This window comes from Pleurodeles waltl, unplaced genomic scaffold, assembly GCF_031143425.1.
Source record: "Pleurodeles waltl isolate 20211129_DDA unplaced genomic scaffold, aPleWal1.hap1.20221129 scaffold_119, whole genome shotgun sequence".
NCBI lineage: Eukaryota > Metazoa > Chordata > Amphibia > Caudata > Salamandridae > Pleurodeles > Pleurodeles waltl.
Window position 1 is genome coordinate 686,546 of NW_027149825.1, and position 21,205 is coordinate 707,750.

Sequence of the window (21,205 nt, forward strand, 5' to 3'; positions counted from 1 at the left end):
AAAGTCCGTCTGCTATACGACCACCCTACGGCGCGGGTCAACTGTGGGGGCTTCCTCTCGGATCCTTTTCCTATCTGCAGGGGAACAAGGCAGGGCTGCCCTCCTTCCTCTCTTTTGTTTCTGCAGGCGTTGGAGCCACTGGCAGACGCGAATCGCGCATCCCCTGAGATAGCAGGCATTCCCCTTCCAGGTGGCATCACTTCTAAACTCTACTTGTATGCTGACGATGTCCTACTCACCCTAACTGACCTGGACCGCTCAATGCCTGCCCATATGGAGATTATAGATGGCTTTGCCCCTCTCTCGGGATATCGGGTAAACTGGTGTAGGAAGCTGGCTCTGTATATACTATTTCAAAGTAAAAAATAGTGTGCAGAGAGTCCAAGGGTTCCCCTTAGAGGTAAGATAGTGGCAAAAAGAGATAATTCTAATGCTCTATTTTGTGGTAGTGTGGTCGAGCAGTAGGCTTATCAGAGGGTAGTGTTAAGCATTTGTTGTACACACACAGGCAATAAATGAGGAACACACACTCAAAGACTTACTACAGGCCAATAGGTTTTTATATAGATAAAATATATTTTCTTATTTTATTTTAAGAACCTCAGGTTCCAGATTTACAAGTAAAACTTCAAATGAAAGGTATTTCACTCAGGTATTCTAGGAACTTTGAATAATCACAATAGCTTGTACAGTTTTTAAGAAACTGGCAATAAGCTATTTTAAAAGTGAACACAGTGCAAAAATCAACAGTTCCTGGGGGAGGTAAGTAAACGTTAAGTTCACAAGTTCACATTTACAGGGTTCAAAGTTGGGTCCAAGGTATCCCACCGTTAGTCTGCCAGCAGGCAAGTACCCGCGTCCTCGGAGGGCAGACCAGGGGGGTTTTGTAGGGCACCGGGGGGTGGGGGTCACAAGCAGGCACAGAAGGTACACCCTCAGCGGCACAGGGGCGGCCGGGTGCAGAGTGCAAACAGGCATCGGGTTTTGTATTGAAAGCAATAGGGAGACCTGGGGGTCTCTTCAACGATGCAGGCAGGCACGGGGGAGGCTCCTCGGGGTAGCCACCACCTGGGCTAGGCAGAGAGTCGCCTGGGGGTCGCTCCTGCACTGGAGTTCGGTTCCTTCAGGTCCTGGGGGCTGCGGGTGCAGTGTTGGTTCCAGGCGTCGGGTCCCTTGTTACAGGCAGTTGCGGTCAGGGGGAGCCTCTGGATTTCCTCTGCAGTCCTCTTTGGGGGGGGGTTGGCAACTCTGGCTACTCACGGGCTCGCAGTCGCCGGGGAGTCCTCCCTGTAGAGTTGGTTTTCCGCAGGTCGAGCCGGGGCCGTTGGGTGCAGAGTAGAAAGTCTCATAGTTCCGGCAGGAAACGTAAAGTACTTGAAGTTGTTTCTTTGTTGCAAGGAAGTTGCAGATGGTTGAACAGAGCCGCTGTTCACGGGAGTTTCTTGGTCCTTGGGTGCAGGGCATTCCTCTGAGGCTTCAGAGGTCGCTGGTCCCTGTTGGATGCGTCGCTGTTGTAGTTTTCTTCGACGTTGGGAGACAGGCCGGTAGTGCTGGGGCCAAAGCAGTTGTCTCTGTCTTCACTGCAGGGCTTCAGTTCAGCAGTCCTTCTTTAGGTTGCAGGAATATAGTTTCCTAGGTTCTGGGGGCCCCTAAATACTGAATTTAGGGGTGTGTTTAGGTCTAGGAGGGCAGTAGCCAATGGCTACTGTCCTTGAGGGTGGCTACACCCTCTTTGTGCCTCCTCCCTGTGGGGAGGGGGGCACATCCCTAATCCTATTGGGGGAATCCTCCTTTTACAAGATGGAGGATTTCTAAAAGAAAGGGTCACCTCAGTTCAGGACACCTTAAGGGTTGTCCTGACTGGTGGGTGACTCCTCCTTGTTTTTCTTATTATCTCCTCCAGCCTTGCCGCCAAAAGTGGGGGCACTGGCCGGAGGGGCGGGCATCTCCACTAGCTGGGATGTCCTGGGGCGCTGTAACATAAGGGGCCAGGTGTTACAGTTCCTGCAGGGGGAGGTGAGAAGCACCTCCACCCAGTACAGGCTTTGTTCCTGGCCAGAGTGACAAAGGCACTCTCCCCATGTGGCCAGCAACATGTCTGGTGTGTGGCAGGCTGGCAAAATCTAGTCAGCCCACACTGGAAGTCGGGGATGTTTTCAGGGGGCATCTCTATGATGCCCTCTGGGTGTACATTGGCATCAGTGTGCATTTATTGTGCTGAGAAGTTTGATACCAAACCTCCCAGTTTTCAGTGTAGTCATTATGGAACTGTGGAGTTGGAGTTGGACAAAATCCCAGACCATATACTCTTATGGCTACCCTGCACTTACAATGTCTAAGGTTTTGCTTAGACACTGTAGGGGCATAGTGCTCATGCACATATGGCCTCACCTGTGGTGTAGTGCACCCTGCCTTAGGGCTGTAAGGCCTGCTAGAGGGGTGACTTACCTATGCCACAGGCAGTGTGAGGTTGGCAGTCGACGTAGTCATTTTCTCCCCACCAGCACACACAAGCTGTGAGGCAGTGTGCGTGTGCTGAGTGAGGGGTCCCCAGGGTGGCATAAGACATGCTGCAGCCCTTAGAGACCTTCCCTGGCATCAGGGCCCTTGGTACCAGTTACAAGGGACTTACCTGAGTGCCAGGGTTGTGTGAATCATAACTTAGCATCAGCAAAGGCAAAAAGTTAGGGGGTAACCATGCCAAGGAGGCATTTCCTTACACATAGTGAATAATAGTGATGAGGGCGACCAGCGACAAGGAACGAATCAATCAGTACTAAGAAGGGGGAGGGAATTGGGAGGTGGAGGGAGGTGGGTAGGGGATGCAAACCTTTCAGAAATATGCTGACAAAAGGGAGGGGATGCGGGGGGAGGGGGGGAAGAGATCGACCAATAGGTTTGGACAGTATTCCGAAGTGTATCCGCCGCACATGGTTCCTACGTTTCTGTGTATCATCTCCTCCCTCATTTAGGATTGATGTGAATAAATAAACATGCATTTGTCGCAAGCAGGATCCGTCTCACAGCAGAGGCTATTGTAGAGTACGTATGTGGGGATAAGGGAAGCTGCTCTATGATAGTCGGGCAATTCAAGAGCAAGTGTTGTGGTGGCAGAGGTGGTAGGAGGGTGGAATGTCCAGGTCTTGTACGGTTAGTCAGGAGATGGATAGAGAGAAGAGAAGAGCAGGGGAAAAGGAAGGAAAGGGGTCTGGTATGAAAGAAAGGGAAAAATATGGAGAGCATCAAAATAGAAATAAATAGGCGGGAGGGGAGGGGTGGAGAAGGAGTGAGCGGGGTGAGAGAAACCAAACGGCCAAGTACAGTGGTCCCAGGGCTAGGAAAATGGGGGGGGGGGTATGGAAAGAGAAAAGGATAGGGGGGATGGGTGGAGGGAGGGGGGAAAGAAAGGGATAGAGAGTAAAAAGAAAAGGAAAGTAGGAGGTGCATGAGATTGGCTGGGGAGCAGCAGTAGTGACAATGGTACAGACTAGACGTCAGGAAGGAAAGGAGCCCATACCTGAGCAAAAATGGCAGCCTGATCCTGAAGGTTGTAAATGACTCTCTTATGTGTGGCTATGCCAATCATATCCACAATCCATTCCTTGGGCGTAGGGGGAGTCGTGGATCTCCAGTGTCATAGAATTGAAAATGTCACTTACCCAGTGTACATCTGTTCGTGGCATCAGTCGCTGAAGATTCACATGTTGTGCATAGCCCGCCATCTGGTGTTGGGTCGGAGTGTTACAAGTTGTTTTTCTTCGAAGAAGTCTTTCGAGTCACGGGACCGAGGGACTCCTCCTCTTTGTCTCCATTGCGCATGGGCGTCGACTCCATCTTCGATTGTTTTCCCCGCAGAGGGTGAGGTAGGAGTTGTTTGTTAGTAATAGTGCCCATGCAATGGAGTGAATAAGTATGTACCTATCTAAGATTTAATATATTTACAAATGTACAAAGTTGAAGCTAACTTCCAAACGGCTACAGGCTCCCGGGGAGGTGGGTGGGCACATGTGAATCTTCAGCGACTGATGCCACGAACAGATGTACACTGGGTAAGTGACATTTTCAGTTCGATGGCATCTGTCGCTGTAGATACACATGTTGTGCATAGACTAGTAAGCAGTTATCTCCCCAAAAGCGGTGGCTCAGCCTGTAGGAGTGGAAGTAGTCTGAAATAAGGTTCTTAGTACGGCTTGACCTACTGTGGCTTGTTGTGCTGATAGCACGTCTACACAGTAGTGTTTGGTAAATGTGTGAGGCGTAGACCATGTGGCTGCCTTACATATTTCGTGCATTGGAATATTCCCTAGGAAGGCCATGGTAGCGCCTTTCTTTCTGGTTGAGTGTGCCCTTGGTGTAATGGGCAGTTGTCTTTTTGCTTTAAGGTAGCAGATTTGGATGCACTTAACTATCCATCTGGCTATACCCTGTTTCGATATTGGGTTTCCTGCGTGAGGTTTTTGAAATGCAATAAACAGTCGTTTAGTTTTTCTGATGTGTTTAGTCCTGTCGATGTAGTACATTAGTGCTCTTTTGACGTCTAATGTATGTAGTGCCCTTTCAGCTATGGAATCTGGCTGTTGGAAGAACACTGGTAGCTCTACCGTTTGATTTAGGTGGAACGGTGAAATAACCTTTGGCAAAAATTTAGGATTGGTCCTTAGGACTACTTTATTTTTGTGTAGTTGGATAAAAGGTTCTTGTATTGTAAACGCCTGAATTTCACTTACTCTTCTTAGAGATGTGATGGCGATGAGAAATGCAACTTTCCAGGTTAGGAATTGTATTTCGCAAGAGTGCATAGGTTCAAAGGGTGGACCCATGAGTCTTGTTAAGACGATGTTGAGGTTCCATGAAGGAACGGGTGGTGTCCTTGGTGGTATAATTCTTTTGAGGCCTTCCATAAACGCTTTAATGACAGGTATCCTAAATAGTGAAGTTGAATGGGTAATCTGCAGGTATGCAGATATGGCTGCTAGGTGTATTGTAATGGAAGAGAAGGCCAGGTTTGATTTTTTAAGTGTAGTAAGTAACCCACTACATCTTTTGGAGATGCGTGTAATGGTTGAATTTGATTCTGATGGCAGTAGCAAACAAACCTTTTCCATTTGCTTGCATAGCAGTGTCTAGTGGATGGTCTTCTGGCTTGCTTTATGACTTCCATACATTCTTGTGTGAGGTTTAAGTGTCCGAATTCTAGGATTTCAGGAGCCAGATTGCTAGATTCAGCGATGCTGGGTTTGGATGCCTGATCTGTTGTTTGTGTTGCGTTAACAGATCTGGCCTGTTGGGCAACTTGACGTGGGGTACTACTGATTGGTCTAGCAGTGTTGTGTACCATGGTTGCCTTGCCCACGTTGGTGCTATCAGTATGAGTTTGAGTCTGTTTTGACTCAATTTGTTTACTAGATATGGAAGGAGAGGGAGAGGGGGAAAAGCGTACGCAAATATCCCTGACCAGTTCATCCATAGGGCATTGCCTTGAGACTGCCTGTGTGGGTATATGGATGCGAAGTTTTGGCATTTTGCGTTCTCCTTTGTTGCAAATAAGTCTATTTGAGGTGTTCCCCAACGTTTGAAGTAAGTGTTTAGAATTTGGGGGTGAATTTCCCACTCGTGGACCTGTTGGTGATCTCGAGAGAGATTGTCTGCAAGTTGATTCTGGATCCCTGGAATAAACTGTGCTATTAGGCGAATGTGGTTGTGAATTGCCCATTGCCATATTTTTTGCGCCAGCAGGCACAGCTGTGTCGAGTGTGTCCCCCCCTGTTTGTTTAGATAATACATTGTTGTCATGTTGTCCGTTTTGACAAGAATGTATTTGTGAGTTATGATTGGTTGAAATACTTTTAATGCTTGGAAAACTGCTAGTAGTTCGAGGTGATTTATATGCAGCTTTCTTTGATGTACGTCCCATTGTCCTTGTATGCTGTGGTGATTGAGGTGTGCTCCCCACCCTGTCATGGAAGCATCTGTTGTTATCACGTATTGTGGCACTGGGTCTTGGAAAGGCCGCCCTTTGTTTAAATTTATGTTGTTCCACCATAGAAGCGAGAGGTATGTTAGGCGGTCTATCAACACCAGATCTAGAAGCTGACCCTGTGCTTGAGACCATTGTGATGCTAGGCACTGTTGTAAGGGCCGCATGTGCAACCTTGCGTGTGGGACAATGGCTATGCATGAGGACATCATGCCTAGTAGTTGTAATATCATCTTCGCATGTATTTTTTGTGTTGGATACATGCGTTGTATAATCTTTTGGAAATTTTGAACCCTTTGTGGACTTGGAGTGGCTATTCCCTTTGTTGTATCTATTGTGGCTCCTAGGTATTGTTGTACCTTGCACGGCAGAATGTGTGATTTTGCATAGTTGATGGTGAAACCGAGTTTGTATGACCTGATCTGTGTGGTGTGAGCACCTTGCCAGTGAGTCGGTCTTGATTAGCCAGTCGTCTAGATACGGGAATACGTGTATTTGCTGCCTTCTGATGTGTGCAGCCACTACTGCTAGGCACTTTGTGAAGACTCTTGGTGCAGTTGTTAAACCGAAGGGCAATACTTTGAATTGGTAATGTATTCCTTTGAATACGAACCTTAGGTATTTCCTGTGCGACGGATGTATTGGTATGTGGAAATACGCGTCTTTGAGATCTAAGGTTGTCATGTAATCTTGTTGCTTTAGCAATGGTAACACTTCCTGTAGCGTGACCATGTGAAAGTGTTCTGATTTGATGTATGTGTTTAGTGTTCTGAGGTCTAGGATTGGTCTCAGTGTTTTGTCCTTCTTTGGTATTAGAAAGTACAGTGAGTAAACCCCTGTATTTGTTTGTGTATCTGGTACCAGTTCTATTGTGTTCTTTTGCAGTAATGCTTGAACTTCTATTTCTAGGAGGTCCGAATGTTGTTTTGATATATTTTGTGCCTTTGGTGGTATGTTTGGAGGGATTTGTAGAAATTATATGCAATAACCATGTTGGATAATTGCTAAGACCCAAGTGTCTGTTATGTTTTCCCACTCTTGGTAATACTGACTTATTCTTCCCCCAACTGGTGTTGTGTGGAGGGGATGAGTGACGTGTGAGTCACTGTTTGTTTGTAGGTGTTTTGGGGCCTTGAAATTTTCCCCTGCTTCTAGGGAATTGTCCCCCTCTGTATTGGCCCCGAAAACCTCCCCTTTGGTACTGTCCCTGGTAGGTGGACGGTGTTGACTGTGAGGTACTGGGTTGTGTGGATTGACCCCGAAACCCCCCTCTAAAGGTTGTCTTGCGGAAGGTGTTAAAAGTGCCTCTGCTCTGCGGGGAGTAGAGTGCGCCCATGGCTTTTGCAGTGTCAGTGTCTTTTTTTAGCTTCTCAATTGCCGTGTCCACTTCAGGTCCGAACAATTGTTGCTCATTGAATGGCATATTGAGCACCGCCTGCTGTATCTCTGGTTTAAAACCAGATGTTCGTAGCCACGCGTACCTTCGGATGGTTACTGCCGTGTTAACCGTTCTTGCTGCTGTGTCCGCTGCGTCCATAGAGGAGTGTGCGTATCTGGTTATTGGCGCTTGAGAGTTTGCGATGCGCCACTGGTATGCAGCCTGTACTGCGACCCTTTTACCGGCTGCATCGAATTTTCGGCTCTCCTTATCTGGGGGAGGTGCATCGCCCGATGTGTGGGAGTTTGCTCTCTTGCGAGCCGCCCCTACCACAACAGAATCTGGTGGCAGTTGTGAGGTGATGAAAGCTGGGTCTGAGGGAGGTGCTTTATATTTTTTTTCCACCCTCGGTGTTATTGCCCTACTTTTGACAGGCTCTTTGTCCTTTGCGTGCCTTAGCATTCCTGGGAGCATAGGCAGGCTTTGGTAGGTGCTATGTGTGGAAGAGAGGGTGTTGAAGAGGAAGTCATCTTCGACAGGCTCCGAGTGTAGAGACACGTTGTGGAACTCTGCTGCTCTAGCCACCACTTGTGAATATGCTGTGCTGTCTTCTGGTGGTGAGGGCTTTGTAGGATACGCCTCAGGACTGTTGTCCGACACTGGGGCGTCGTATAAGTCCCAAGCATCTTGGTCCTGGTCACCTTGGCTTAAGGTGGTGTGAGCCGGTGAATGTGACGGAGTCTGTGCTGGTGAAATGGTAGCCACAGGTGGAGGAGAGGGTGGCGGAGTTACCTTCTTCACCAGTTTTGTTTGTGGTGTTTGTTCTTGTTGGAACTCCAGTCTCCTCTTCCTCCTAATAGGGGGAAGGGTGCTTATTTTCCCTGTTCCACTCTGTATAAAAATCCTTTTTTGAGTGTGGTCCACCTCGGTGGATTGTAATTCCTCTTCGAATCTATGCTTTCGCATCTGAGAGGACAGTGATTGTTCCTCTGAATAGGATCCGGTAGTTGGCTCGGTTGCGGGTCGCTTTGGCACCGAAACCATGTCCACGCTCTTTTTCGGCTCCGAGGCGACTTTCCTCTTTTTCGGAGCCGGCCCCTCTCGGCGTCGATCCTCCTCAGTGCCGCTGTAGGAAGTTGGCTCTGTATGTGCTATTTCAAAGTAAGGAATAGCATGCACAGAGTCCAAGGGTTCCCCTTAGAGGTAAAATAGTGGTAAAAATAGATAATACTAATGCTCTATTTTGTGGTAGTGTGGTCGAGCAGTAGGCTTATCCAAGGAGTAGTGTTAAGCATTTGTTGTACATACACATAGACAATAAATGAGGTACACACACTCAGAGACAAATCCAGCCAATAGGTTTTTATATAGAAAAATATCTTTTCTTAGTTTATTTTAAGAACCACAGGTTCAAATTCTACATGTAATAGCTCATTCGAAAGGTATTGCAGGTAAGTACTTTAGGAACTTCAAATCATCAAAATTGCATGTATACTTTTCAAGTTATTGACAAATAGCTGTTTTAAAAGTGGACACTTAGTGCAATTTTCACAGTTCCTAGGGGAGGTAAGTTTTGATTAGTTTTACCAGGTAAGTAAGACACTTACAGGGTTCAGTTCTTGGTCCAAGGTAGCCCACCGTTGGGGGTTCAGAGCAACCCCAAAGTCACCACACCAGCAGCTCAGGGCCGGTCAGGTGCAGAGTTCAAAGTGGTGCCCAAAACACATAGGCTAGAATGGAGAGAAGGGGGTGCCCCGGTTCCGGTCTGCTTGCAGGTAAGTACCCGCGTCTTCGGAGGGCAGACCAGGGGGGTTTTGTAGGGCACCGGGGGGGACACAAGTCCACACAGAAATTTCACCCTCAGCGGCGCGGGGGCGGCCGGGTGCAGTGTAGAAACAAGCGTCGGGTTCGCAATGTTAGTCTATGAGAGATCTCGGGATCTCTTCAGCGCTGCAGGCAGGCAAGGGGGGGATTCCTCGGGGGAACCTCCACTTGGGCAAGGGAGAGGGACTCCTGGGGGTCACTTCTCCAGTGAAAGTCCGGTCCTTCAGGTCCTGGGGGCTGCGGGTGCAGGGTCTCTCCCAGGCGTCGGGACTTTAGGTTCAAAGAGTCGCGGTCAGGGGAAGCCTCGGGATTCCCTCTGCAGGCGGCGCTGTGGGGGCTCAGGGGGGACAGGTTTTGGTACTCACAGTATCAGAGTAGTCCTGGGGTCCCTCCTGAGGTGTTGGATCTCCACCAGCCGAGTCGGGGTCGCCGGGTGCAGTGTTGCAAGTCTCACGCTTCTTGCGGGGAGCTTGCAGGGTTCTTTAAAGCTGCTGGAAACAAAGTTGCAGCTTTTCTTGGAGCAGGTCCGCTGTCCTCGGGAGTTTCTTGTCTTTTCGAAGCAGGGGCAGTCCTCAGAGGATGTCGAGGTCGCTGGTCCCTTCGGAAGGCGTCGCTGGAGCAGGATCTTTGGAAGGCAGGAGACAGGCCGGTGAGTTTCTGGAGCCAAGGCAGTTGTCGTCTTCTGGTCTTCCGCTGCAGGGGTTTTCAGCTGGGCAGTCCTTCTTCTTGTTGCAGGAATCTAATTTTCTAGGGTTCAGGGTAGCCCTTAAATACTAAATTTAAGGGCGTGTTTAGGTCTGGGGGGTTAGTAGCCAATGGCTACTAGCCCTGAGGGTGGGTACACCCTCTTTGTGCCTCCTCCCAAGGGGAGGGGGTCACAATCCTAACCCTATTGGGGGAATCCTCCATCTGCAAGATGGAGGATTTCTAAAAGTTAGAGTCACCTCAGCTCAGGACACCTTAGGGGCTGTCCTGACTGGCCAGTGACTCCTCCTTGTTATTCTCATTATTTTCTCCGGCCTTGCCGCCAAAAGTGGGGCCTGGCCGGAGGGGGCGGGCAACTCCACTAGCTGGAGTGTCCTGCTGGGTTGGCACAAAGGAGGTGAGCCTTTGAGGCTCACCGCCAGGTGTGACAATTCCTGCCTGGGAGAGGTGTTAGCATCTCCACCCAGTGCAGGCTTTGTTACTGGCCTCAGAGTGACAAAGGCACTCTCCCCATGGGGCCAGCAACATGTCTCGGTTTGTGGCAGGCTGCTAAAACTAGTCAGCCTACACAGATAGTCGGTTAAGTTTCAGGGGGCACCTCTAAGGTGCCCTCTGTGGTGTATTTTACAATAAAATGTACACTGGCATCAGTGTGCATTTATTGTGCTGAGAAGTTTGATACCAAACTTCCCAGTTTTCAGTGTAGCCATTATGGTGCTGTGGAGTTCGTGTTTGACAGACTCCCAGACCATATACTCTTATGGCTACCCTGCACTTACAATGTCTAAGGTTTTGTTTAGACACTGTAGGGGTACCATGCTCATGCACTGGTACCCTCACCTATGGTATAGTGCACCCTGCCTTAGGGCTGTAAGGCCTGCTAGAGGGGTGGCTTACCTATACTGCATAGGCAGTGAGAGGCTGGCATGGCACCCTGAGGGGAGTGCCATGTCGACTTACTCATTTTGTTCTCACTAGCACACACAAGCTGGCAAGCAGGGTGTCTGTGCTGAGTGAGAGGTCTCCAGGGTGGCATAAGACATGCTGCAGCCCTTAGAGACCTTCCTTGGCATCAGGGCCCTTGGTACTAGAAGTACCAGTTACAAGGGACTTATCTGAATGCCAGGGTGTGCCAATTGTGGATACAATGGTACATTTTAGGTGAAGGAACACTGGTGCTGGGGCCTGGTTAGCAGGGTCCCAGCACACTTCTCAGTCAAGTCAGCATCAGTATCAGGCAAAAAGTGGGGGGTAACTGCAACAGGGAGCCATTTCCTTACAGCCGCTGTCTCTGCGTCGAGCAGCTTCGGCTCCGCTATCTCGGCGTCGATCTTTGCCGGCAGCACTATCTCGGTCCCGAGATGGCTGGGTGCCTGTACCTGTGTCTCGACCCGAGTCGGACGATCTCGGCACTATTTCGGCCTTCTTCGGTGCCGATGGTCGGTCACCGAGTTTATGGGTTGAGCCATGGCCTGACGGCAGTGGCGTCCCCTGGGCCTTGTTAGTTTTCTTATGTGCTATCTTCGACGTCTTACTCACTGTTTCATGGTCGTTGAATTCGTCCGAGTCATGGATCGAGAAGGCTTCTACTTCTTCTTGTTCCTCGAAACCTTGGTGTCCTGTCGGCGTGGACGCCATTTGCAGTCTTCTGGCTCGGCGGTCACGGAGCGTTTTTCGGGACCGGCACGCACGACAGGCCTCACAAGTTTCTTCCCTGTGCTCGGGCGACAGGCACAGGTTACAGACCGAATGTTGGTCTGTATATGGGTATTTGTTGTGGCATGTAGGACAGAAACTGAACGGGGTCTGTTCCATCAGCGTCAATGTCACACGCGGTCGGGCCGACCAGGCCCCGACGGGGGATCGAAAACTACCCCGAAGGGCAACGGAGATGTTATCGTATCGATGCGATGTCGATGCTATCTAACCCGATCCCGAACGCAACAATACCAAAATATTTTCAGATTTTGAGCTAACTTTCCGTTACGAAACCCGGAGCGAAAGGAACACGTCCGAACCCGATGGCAGAAAGAAAACAATCGAAGATGGAGTCGACGCCCATGCGCAATGGAGACAAAGAGGAGGAGTCCCTCGGTCCCGTGACTCGAAAGACTTCTTCGAAGAAAAACAACTTGTAACACTCCGACCCAACACCAGATGGCGGGCTATGCACAACATGTGTATCTACAGCGACAGATGCCATCGAACACATATTTTCGCAGTTGCCAAGGCTGTATGCAAGAGTCTTTTTTGCGGTCGTGATAAAGCCGGGAGGGAGGCAGTGTCATGCAGCATGAGCAATGAAGGAGGTAAGGGGGTTGGAAGCGACATGGAGTCCGCCAGGACATGCTCAACCGCCTTCCATAGAGGCTGCACCGACGGACAGTTACTGAGTACGTGAAGTAGATCACAGCACGGATCCAGTTCAGTAAAATGAAGCTTGAGTTTGTGAGGGCACCTCTGGCCCTCTCACACAGGTAATTGCAACCTGCCCTCTGGGCTAGGAGGGCCTGCTGTAGGGGTGACTTACAGTGAACTGTAGTGAAAGGGTGCATGCACCTTTTCACGAAGGCTGCATGGGCTCCCATGGGTGGCATAATGTGTGCTGCATCCGAAGGGGAACCTCTCGTGCCCCAGTGCCTTGGGTGCCTAGGGACTTACATGGGGACACTGGTATGACAATTGTGGGGTGCACAAAGTCAGAAACAACCAAATTGAGAGGGAGAGAGCACAGTCACTGGGGTCCTGGTTAGCAGAATCCCAGTGAACACAGTCAAAAACAAACTGACAGCAGGCAAAAAGTGGGGGGTAACAATGGCAAAAAGAGGGTACTTTCCTACATGGGTGACAAGGCATACAGAAGGCCTGAACTCCACTTGAGACAAAAAGCTTCTCAGAGCGATTGCCACCTTGGAAACTACACCAGATGGAGACGCATTCATGATCTGCTAAGCATTTTCAACTGAGTTTGTCCACTCTGGTGTTCAGAGAGCCCGCAAGGTGCTGAACCATCAGGGATATGTCCAGCTGTTCTAGTCACATCCAGAGGCGCAAAACCTCTTGACAAAGGTTCCACAACCCCACCCTGTCGTGCTTGCTGCAGTACCACATGGCAGTGGTGTTTTCCGTGAACACCTGCACCATCTTTCCCTTGATAGAGGGAAGAAAGGCCACCTGGATCACACAGAGCTCCAACATGTTGATGAGGATTCCCGTTTCTGCCGGATACCAGATGCCTCAGATCTGCACCTCTCCCAGGTGACCGTCCCATCCCAGGAGTGACTTATCTGTCACTACTGTCAGATCTGGTTGGGGAAGGTAGAGGGATCTGCTTCTGGCCCAACTGTGGTTTCTTAGACACCACTGCAAATCTCGAACATTTCCCTCCGAGATCTGGACCATGTCTGAAAGATTCCCCGGATGCTGCCCCTGCTGGAACTTCAGGTCCCACTTCAGAGCCTGCATATGTTATCTGACATATGCCTCCAGCAGGATGCAGCATGCCACGAGGCCCAGCAGCCTCAGAGTCATTTTTACTTAAATCCAGGATAGAGGCTGAAACATCAGTGTCATTGCCTGAATATCTTGGGCTCGCTGCTATGGATGGGCCAAACCACACTCTAAAAAAGTGGAGTGCGAGAATGGGTCCCCCACCAGAGGTTATAAAGTGGTTGGCCAAGGGCTGGGAGACAGTGGAACCTCAAGAGGTAATAATCTAGAAGACCCCCAGCGACCAGGAGAGGAGAGGTAAGTTAAGTCACACAGGCTTACATGGTGACTAATAAATTGAATATTGCAAAAGCAGGAGTAGGCCGGTGGAGCCCAACGGTGGACTTTGGGAGAAGAGGACCTGCAAAAGATGGGGACAGATTCCAGTCCACGAGTGTCCAGGTGGGTCAGGAGGCAATGTCACCCCTTCTGTGGATGAAGATCCAGGTTGATAGTGATGGATGAAGCCCCGCTGCGGAGTCCAGGAGCTGCAGAGGAGTCCCTGAAGTCACCTAAGAGGTGCCCCTCGTCGGTCATCGGATTGCAGATGGGTCAGTGGTCAGGAGGACCACCAACAAGCACAAGCAAATGCAACTGAAGCTGTTGGAGATTTGCAGAGCTGAAGAGAACCAGCAAGGTCCTGGGGACATAACCCTTGGAGGGGAGTCCAGGCTGACCCAGAGAAGACAGGAGAGCCAGCAGAAGCAGTCTGAGCCCCCACGAGCAACCCACTGGCAGCAGGTACAGTAAGTCGCAGTGAGGTCCAGGCAGCACACCTGAATGGGAGCCCCATGTCACTGGAGCAGCAGAGGGGAGACTGTGCTTCGCAGGATGGAGTTCTGAGGGCAGGTATCTCCTGCTCAGGATCCGTGAGGCTGTAGTTTTTGGATGACCTTCAGTCAACGTTTTCGGCACAGAGGTTACCTTTTTGTCTGAGGATTTGGAATGTTCAGTGCTTTTCGGTGGCTTTGTTAACTTTTGAGCCTTCTTTTTGGCATCCATCACAGCTTTCTTCTCAGCCCATTTCCTCTTGGTGTCTGTGTCATATGTTTCAACATACAATCTCTTGGCGCGAACATGTGGTGGTGGCTGGGGCAAAATTTAAAAGGAGTGTTTTTCATGTTCCCTACCTTCCCTCATTCTCAGACCACGTGGCTGGCCCAAGCGAGATCCCTCGTCAGAAAAAAAACAGGAAGAGAAGTGTAAGGAAATGCCTCCTTGGCATGGTTACCCCCTGACTTTTTGCCTTTGCTGATGCTATGTTTTGATTTGAAAGTGTGCTGAGGCCTGCTAATCAGGCCCCAGCACCAGTGTTCTTTCCCTAACCTGTACTTTTGTTTTACACAATTGGCACACCCTGGCATCCAGGTAAGTCCCTTGTAACTGGTACCCCTGGTACCAAGGGCCCTGATGCCAGGGAAGGTCTCTAAGGGCTGCAGCATAGCTTATGCCACCCTGGGGACCCCTCACTCAGCACAGACACACTGCTTGCCAGCTTGTGTGTGCTGGTGAGGACAAAACGAGTACGTCGACATGGCACTCCCCCTCAGGGTGCCATGCCAACCTCACACTGCCTATGCAGTATAGATAAGTCACCCCTCTAGCAGGCCTTACAGCCCTAAGGCAGGGTGCACTATACCATAGGTGAGGGCACCAGTGCATGAGCACTGTGCCCCTACAGTGTCTAAGCAAAACCTTAGACATTGTAAGTGCAGGGTAGCCTTAAGAGTATATGGTCTGGGAGTCTTTCATGCACGAACTCCACAGCACCATAATGGCTACACTGAAAACTGGGAAGTTTGGTATCAAACTTCTCAGCACAATAAATGCACACTGATGCCAGTGTACATTTTATTGTGAAATACACCCCAGAGGGCACCTTAGAGGTGCCCCCTGAAACCTTAACCAACTACTCGTGTAGGCTGACTGGTTTTAGCAGCCTGCCACACTCGAGACATGTTGCTGGCCACATGGGGAGAGTGCCTTTGTCGCTCTGTGGCCAGTAACAAAGCCTGCACCGGGTGGAGATGCTATCACCTCCCCCAGGCAGGAGCTGTAACACCTGGCGGTGAGCCTCAAAGGCTCACCCCCTTTTTGTTCCAGCACCACAGGGCACTCCATCTAGTGAAGTTGCCCGCCCCCTCCGGCCACGGCCCCACTTTTGGAGGCAAGGCCGGAGGAATTAATGAGAAAAACAGGGAGTCACTGGCCAGTCAGGACAGCCCCTAAGGTGTCCTGAGCTGAAGTGACTAACTTTTAGAAATCCTCCATCTTGCAGATGGAGGATTCCCCCAATAGGGATAGGAATGTGACCCCCTCCCCTTGGGAGGAGGCACAAAGAGGGTGTACCCACCCTCCGGGCTAGTAGCCATTGGCTACTAACCCCCCAGACCTAAACACGCCCTTAAATTTAGTATTTAAGGGCTCCCCTGAACCTAAGAATTTAGATTCCTGCAACTTACAGAAGAAGAGGACTGCTGAGCTGAAAAACCCTGCAGAGAAGACACCAACTGCTTTGGCCCCAGCCCTACCGGCCTGTCTCCCTCCTTCAGAAGAAACCTGCTCCAGCGACGGTCTCCCTGGGACCAGCGACCTCTGAATCCTCAGAGGACTGCCCTGCTTCCAAGAGACCAAGAAACTCCCCAGAACAGCGGCTCTGTTCAACAAAGACTGCAACTTTGTATCCAGAGGAGCAGATTTAAAGACCCCTGCAATCCCCGCAAGAAGCGTGAGACTTGCAACAATGCACCCGGCGACCCCGACTCGACTGGTGGAGAAACAACGCTACAGGGAGGACGCCCAGGCGACTCCAAGACTGTGAGTAACCAAAGTTGTCCCCCCTGAGCCCCCAACAGCGACGCCTGCAGAGGAAATCCCGAGGCTCCCCCTGACCGCGACTGCCTGACTCTAAAATCCCGATGGCTGGAAAAGACCCTGCACCCGCAGCCCCCAGCACCTGAAGGATCGGAACTCCAGTGCAGGAGTGACCCCAGGAGGCCCTCTCCCTTCCCCAGGTGGTGGCTACCCCGAGGAGCCCCCCCTTGCCTGCCTGCACCGCTGAAGAGACCCCTTGGTCTCTCATTGAAACCTATTGAAAACCCGACGCGTGTTTGCACACTGCACCCGGCCTCCCCAGTGCCGCTGAGGGTGTACTTTTTGTGTGAGCTTGTGTCCCCCCCGGTGCCCTACAAAACCCCCCTGGTCTGCCCTCCGAAGACCCGGGTACTTACCTGCTGGCAGACTGGAACCGGGGCACCCCCTTCTCCATTGAAGCCTATGCGTTTTGGGCACCACTTTGAACTCTGCACCTGACCAGCCCTGAGCTGCTGGTGTGGTGACTTTGGGGTTGCTCTGAACCCCCAACGGTGGGCTACCTTGGACCCCAATTTGAACCCCACCCCGTAGGTGGTTTACTTACCTGCAAGAACTAACATTACTTTACCTCCCCGAGGAACTGTGAAAATTGCACTAAGTGTCCACTTTTAAAACAGCTAAATGTGTTTTATGTAAAAAGTATATATGCTATTGTGATTGTTCAAAGTTCCTAGAGTAATTACCTGCAATACCTTTCAAATGAGTTATTACATGTAGAATTTGAACCTCTGGTTCTTAAAATAAACTAAGAAAATATATTTTTCTATAACAAAACCTATTGGCCTGGAATTGTCTCTGAGTGTGTGTTCCTCATTTATTGCCTGTGTGTATGTAAAACAAATGCTTAACACTACTCCTTTGATAAGCCTACTGCTCGACCACACTACCACAAAATAGAGCATTGGTATTATCTCTTTTTGCCACTATCTTACCTCTAAGGGGAACCCTTGGACTCTGTGCATGCTATTCCTTACTTTGAAATAGTGCATACAGAGCCAACTTCCTACAAGAAGGCTTCCCTTCTCTCTCGTCGTCCTCTTTGCTATTGTCAGGGAGACTGTAGGTTTTCTTGAAAAAACTCAATATATCTTGAAAAACTTGAAAACGTTTCGGAGCTCCCCCGTCGCTTCCAGACCCAATGACAGAAAAAGAACATGGGGGTGTGGGCCACTGCTGTGGAATACAGCGGAGGCTCAGCCCTCTGGAGTGCAGAAAAGGTACAATTAAGAGTGGATCTATGCCATGAAATAAGCCGGGGAACTCTGAGCCCTCCCGAGTGCAGCTAATGCAGGATTTATTAGAGTGGGTCTACACCATGAAGTGGCAAAATGGTTCAGGGGACTGGTAGCTAAGTAATTTCATTTAATCACCCAAAATGAATGGCAGAAGCATAGGGTGCAATACCTAATTTGGAGCAGAAGGCCCTCAAAAATCGTAAGCCGAATTAAGCAGCTGATGTGTGAATTATGGACCTCGAGGGAATCCATGTTTCAGCCAGACCTGGGTGCAACTCCATCAAATAGCAGTCAATGAAGCAATGGAAGGGTGTCAGGGTGCAGCGCTGAGTCAACCAGCACCAAGGATGGACTAGTGTGAAGAAGCCTAGTCAAAGGGTCAGAAGAGTCTTTTGGGCCCAAAAACATACAAGGAGGAGCTGGATCAAAGTGACAACGTCAGTATAGCATGGGTAAAAGACAAGATCCTAGCAGCATCAGTGCCAAGTGCTGGAAACGAAGTAGGGAGATCTGAGCCCAGAGCCTGCACTAAGAGAAGGGTCATCTTAAGGTTTGAGGACCCTGAGCCAAACGTATTTTGGGGGGGTTTAGTCAAGGTTTAATTTACTGGAACTGTATTTTAGCCTGACAAGGTTTGTGGCCTAATGGCTTGTGGTGGATTCACATTCACTCCAATTAACAATGTTTTTTAACAATGTATTTTAATACAGTGTACACTTACTGGGAACCACAAACATGTAACTTCCTGGCTGTGACTATTTGCACGGACAGACAAATCTAGCTTGCCTATTTCTCTTATGACTCAACACCAGGAGATGCGTACTGGAGAATACAAAAATGATTCTTTTACAGGACCTAGGAAAAAACACTACTTAAGTAAATGCCAGTATACAGCACGGTAACAAACTGGACCTGCTTTGCAATGCAAAATGTAATTTCTGAAAAACTGACACGTGGTTCAATTTCTCTCAATTTGTCCATACAGCAGAAAAGTAGAACCTGTTAAAAGCAAAGCCAACGGTGTTTGCACTAATGCATATGACAAGCCAGTAGACATTAGCAGCCTATGCAGGTCTTCTAACTGGTCATTCATTGTCAATCTCAAAGAAGAAGTATAACAGATCTTGACGTATACAATTGTGGCTGACATGTGAAAAGCAAGATATTTTCACAGCATTGTAGTAGAGGCTTGACATAGCTCTCAATAAGAGGGTAATAATGAATGAGTTTTCTAGACTAGGAGTGTTCAATAACACATTAATTGAAGTCAGAAGTAATAGTCAAATCAGCTAAGAGATGGGTGTGAGAGGAATAAGACCGAAGTAGCTAAGCTGAAAACAAACATGTAAAAAGACTCCTCCCTCAGAACACTAAAAGCATCATTATACGGAAAGATCCACATTTCTATTATACAACAGGATTCAAGATGAAAAAATTATACATTCGCAAATTAACAAATAAATTGTAAGTGAACTGTAATTGCAATGGCTCTAAACATCTAGTATCCCTACCTACTGCTATGCAGTTCAATTTCATTAAATCAGCACATAAGAAAACGCTTTTGAGAAGAATAACCCAATAAGTAAGACAGTGTAAAGTCATACCATGCATGTACTTCTTCTACCATCAGCAGCTTTCTCTTGCTTCACGGATCCTGTATAACTACACACAGTTTCTTCAGTCCCGGGCTCCTGCTTGACTTTTACAAGATCCGATTTGTAGCCTGAATTCCTTTCTCCAGTTCTGCCACTTGACCCACAGCTTTAAAACAAACAATTACCATGTGATGAAGGGAATCTTTGGCTGAAGTGAATAAATTTGATGTGGTTCTATTTGTTACATCTTTTAATGAATGACACAAGCACTGTTTAAGGATAACTAGTTACTAAATGTGTGGTTCTGGACACTTAAATTTAATGATCTTCCCATAAAAAAAAAGTTTCACAACCATCATAATATCACATTACTTTGGGTATGCAAAATAACTCAACACTGCATAAATCAACTCAGCGACTAGGCTAGAATCTATTACCGTAACTGATTGAGAAATGTGATGGAATCGAAAATTTTAAAAATGTATTTTAGTGTCCTGTAAAGCTCCGACTTGTCCTGCAGCAGCGTCATGGGACTCAATCGTATATAGTATTTAAGTACCCAGGGCATTGGGGCAAAAGAGGTTCTCTCTCCCCCCCCCCCCCCCCCAAATGGGCTTCAGCATGCATTGTGCCACCCATGGGAGCCCATGCAAAATGTGTTTGCAGACCTGCCATTGCACCCTGTGTGAAAAGGTGCATGCACCGTTTCACTACAGCTCACTGCACCAGGTCACTTTAAGTCACCCCTAAAGCATGCCCTCCTAGCCCAGAGGGCAGGGTGCAGGTACCTGTGTGTGACAGCACCACTGCATGGGCAGCGGTGCCCCTACGAACTCCAGCTTCATTTCCCTGGTCTTTTTAAGTGTGGGGAAACCATTTTACCTATGTGCTAGACACAAGATTTACAGTAAACACTTTAAATGTAAGGTACTTCACTTAGATACGTTAGGAACTTTGAATCAAAGCAATATCATGTACAGTCTTTGTAAAAATGGCAATAAGCTATTTTCAAAGTGGACACACTGCAAAAATCAACAGTTCCTGGGGGAGGTAAGTAAAGGTTAGATTAGAAGGTAAGTAAAACACTTACAAGTCTCAGTTCTGGGGCATAGGCAACCCACCGTTGGGGGTTCAAGGCAACCCCAAATTTACAACACCAGCAGCTCATGGCCGGTCAGATGCAGAGGTCAAAGAGGTGCCCAAAACACATAGGCGCCTATGGAGAACAGGGGTGCTCCGGTTCCAGTCTGCCAGCAGGTAAGTACTTGCATCCTCGGGGGGCAGACCAGGGGGTTTTGTAGAGCACCGGGGGGACACAAGTAGGCACACAAAACACACTCAGTGGCACAGGGGCGGCTGGGTGCAGTGTGCAAAGCAGTCAGGTTTTAGGTAGAAAACAATGGAGGGACCCGGGGGGTCACTCCAGCAGTGCAGGCAGGCACGGGGGCGGGGGGCTTCTCGGGTCGGCCACCACATGGGCTAGGCAGAGGGAAGAATGGGGTCACTCTTGCGCTGAGGTTCTGTTCCTTCAGGTCCTGGGGGCTGTGGGTGCAGTGTTGGTTCCAGGCGTCGGGTTCCTTGTTACAGGCAGTTGCCGTCAGGGGAAGCCTCTGGAGTCTCTCTGTAGGCGTCGCTGTGGGGGCTCAGGGGGGGTCGTCTCTGGTTACTCACAGGCTCGCAGTCAGTGGGGAGTACTCCCTGAGGTGTTGGTTCTCTGAATCTCGAATCGGGGCATTGGATGCAGAGTGAGAAGTCTCACGCTTCCAGCGGGAAACGTGCAGTCTTTGGAAGTTGTTTCTTTGTTGCAAAGTAGTAGCTGGTGTTGAACAGGGCCGCTGTTCACAGGAGTTTCTTGGTCCTTTAGTCCAGGGCAGTCCTCTGAGGCTTCAGAGGTCTCTGGTCCCTGTCAGATGCGTCGCTGGTTGCAGGTTTTCGAAGTTGGAGACAGGCCGGTAGGGCTGGGGCCAAAGCAGTTGTCTTCTTCCTCCTCTGCAGGCTTGTAGGTCAGCAGTCCTCCTTGTTTCTTCAGGTTGCAGGAATCTGATGTCCTGGGTTCTGGGGTGCCCCTAAATACTAAATTTAGGGGGGTGTTTAGGTCTGGGGGCAGTAGCCAATGTCCTTGAGGGTG

General features: G+C 49.3%; 1 protein-coding gene across 3 annotated transcripts in view; it reads right to left on the bottom strand.

Moving 5' to 3' along the window:
• Positions 1-21,205, bottom strand: part of TRIM33 (tripartite motif containing 33) — a 502,696-nt gene that overhangs the window by 177,990 nt on the left and 303,501 nt on the right. For all 3 annotated transcript variants that reach the window (XM_069218910.1, XM_069218908.1, XM_069218909.1), the window contains one exon: positions 19,087-19,243. In XM_069218910.1, the coding sequence (XP_069075011.1) occupies positions 19,087-19,243 (157 nt within the window). The remainder of the gene's footprint in view (positions 1-19,086; positions 19,244-21,205) is intronic.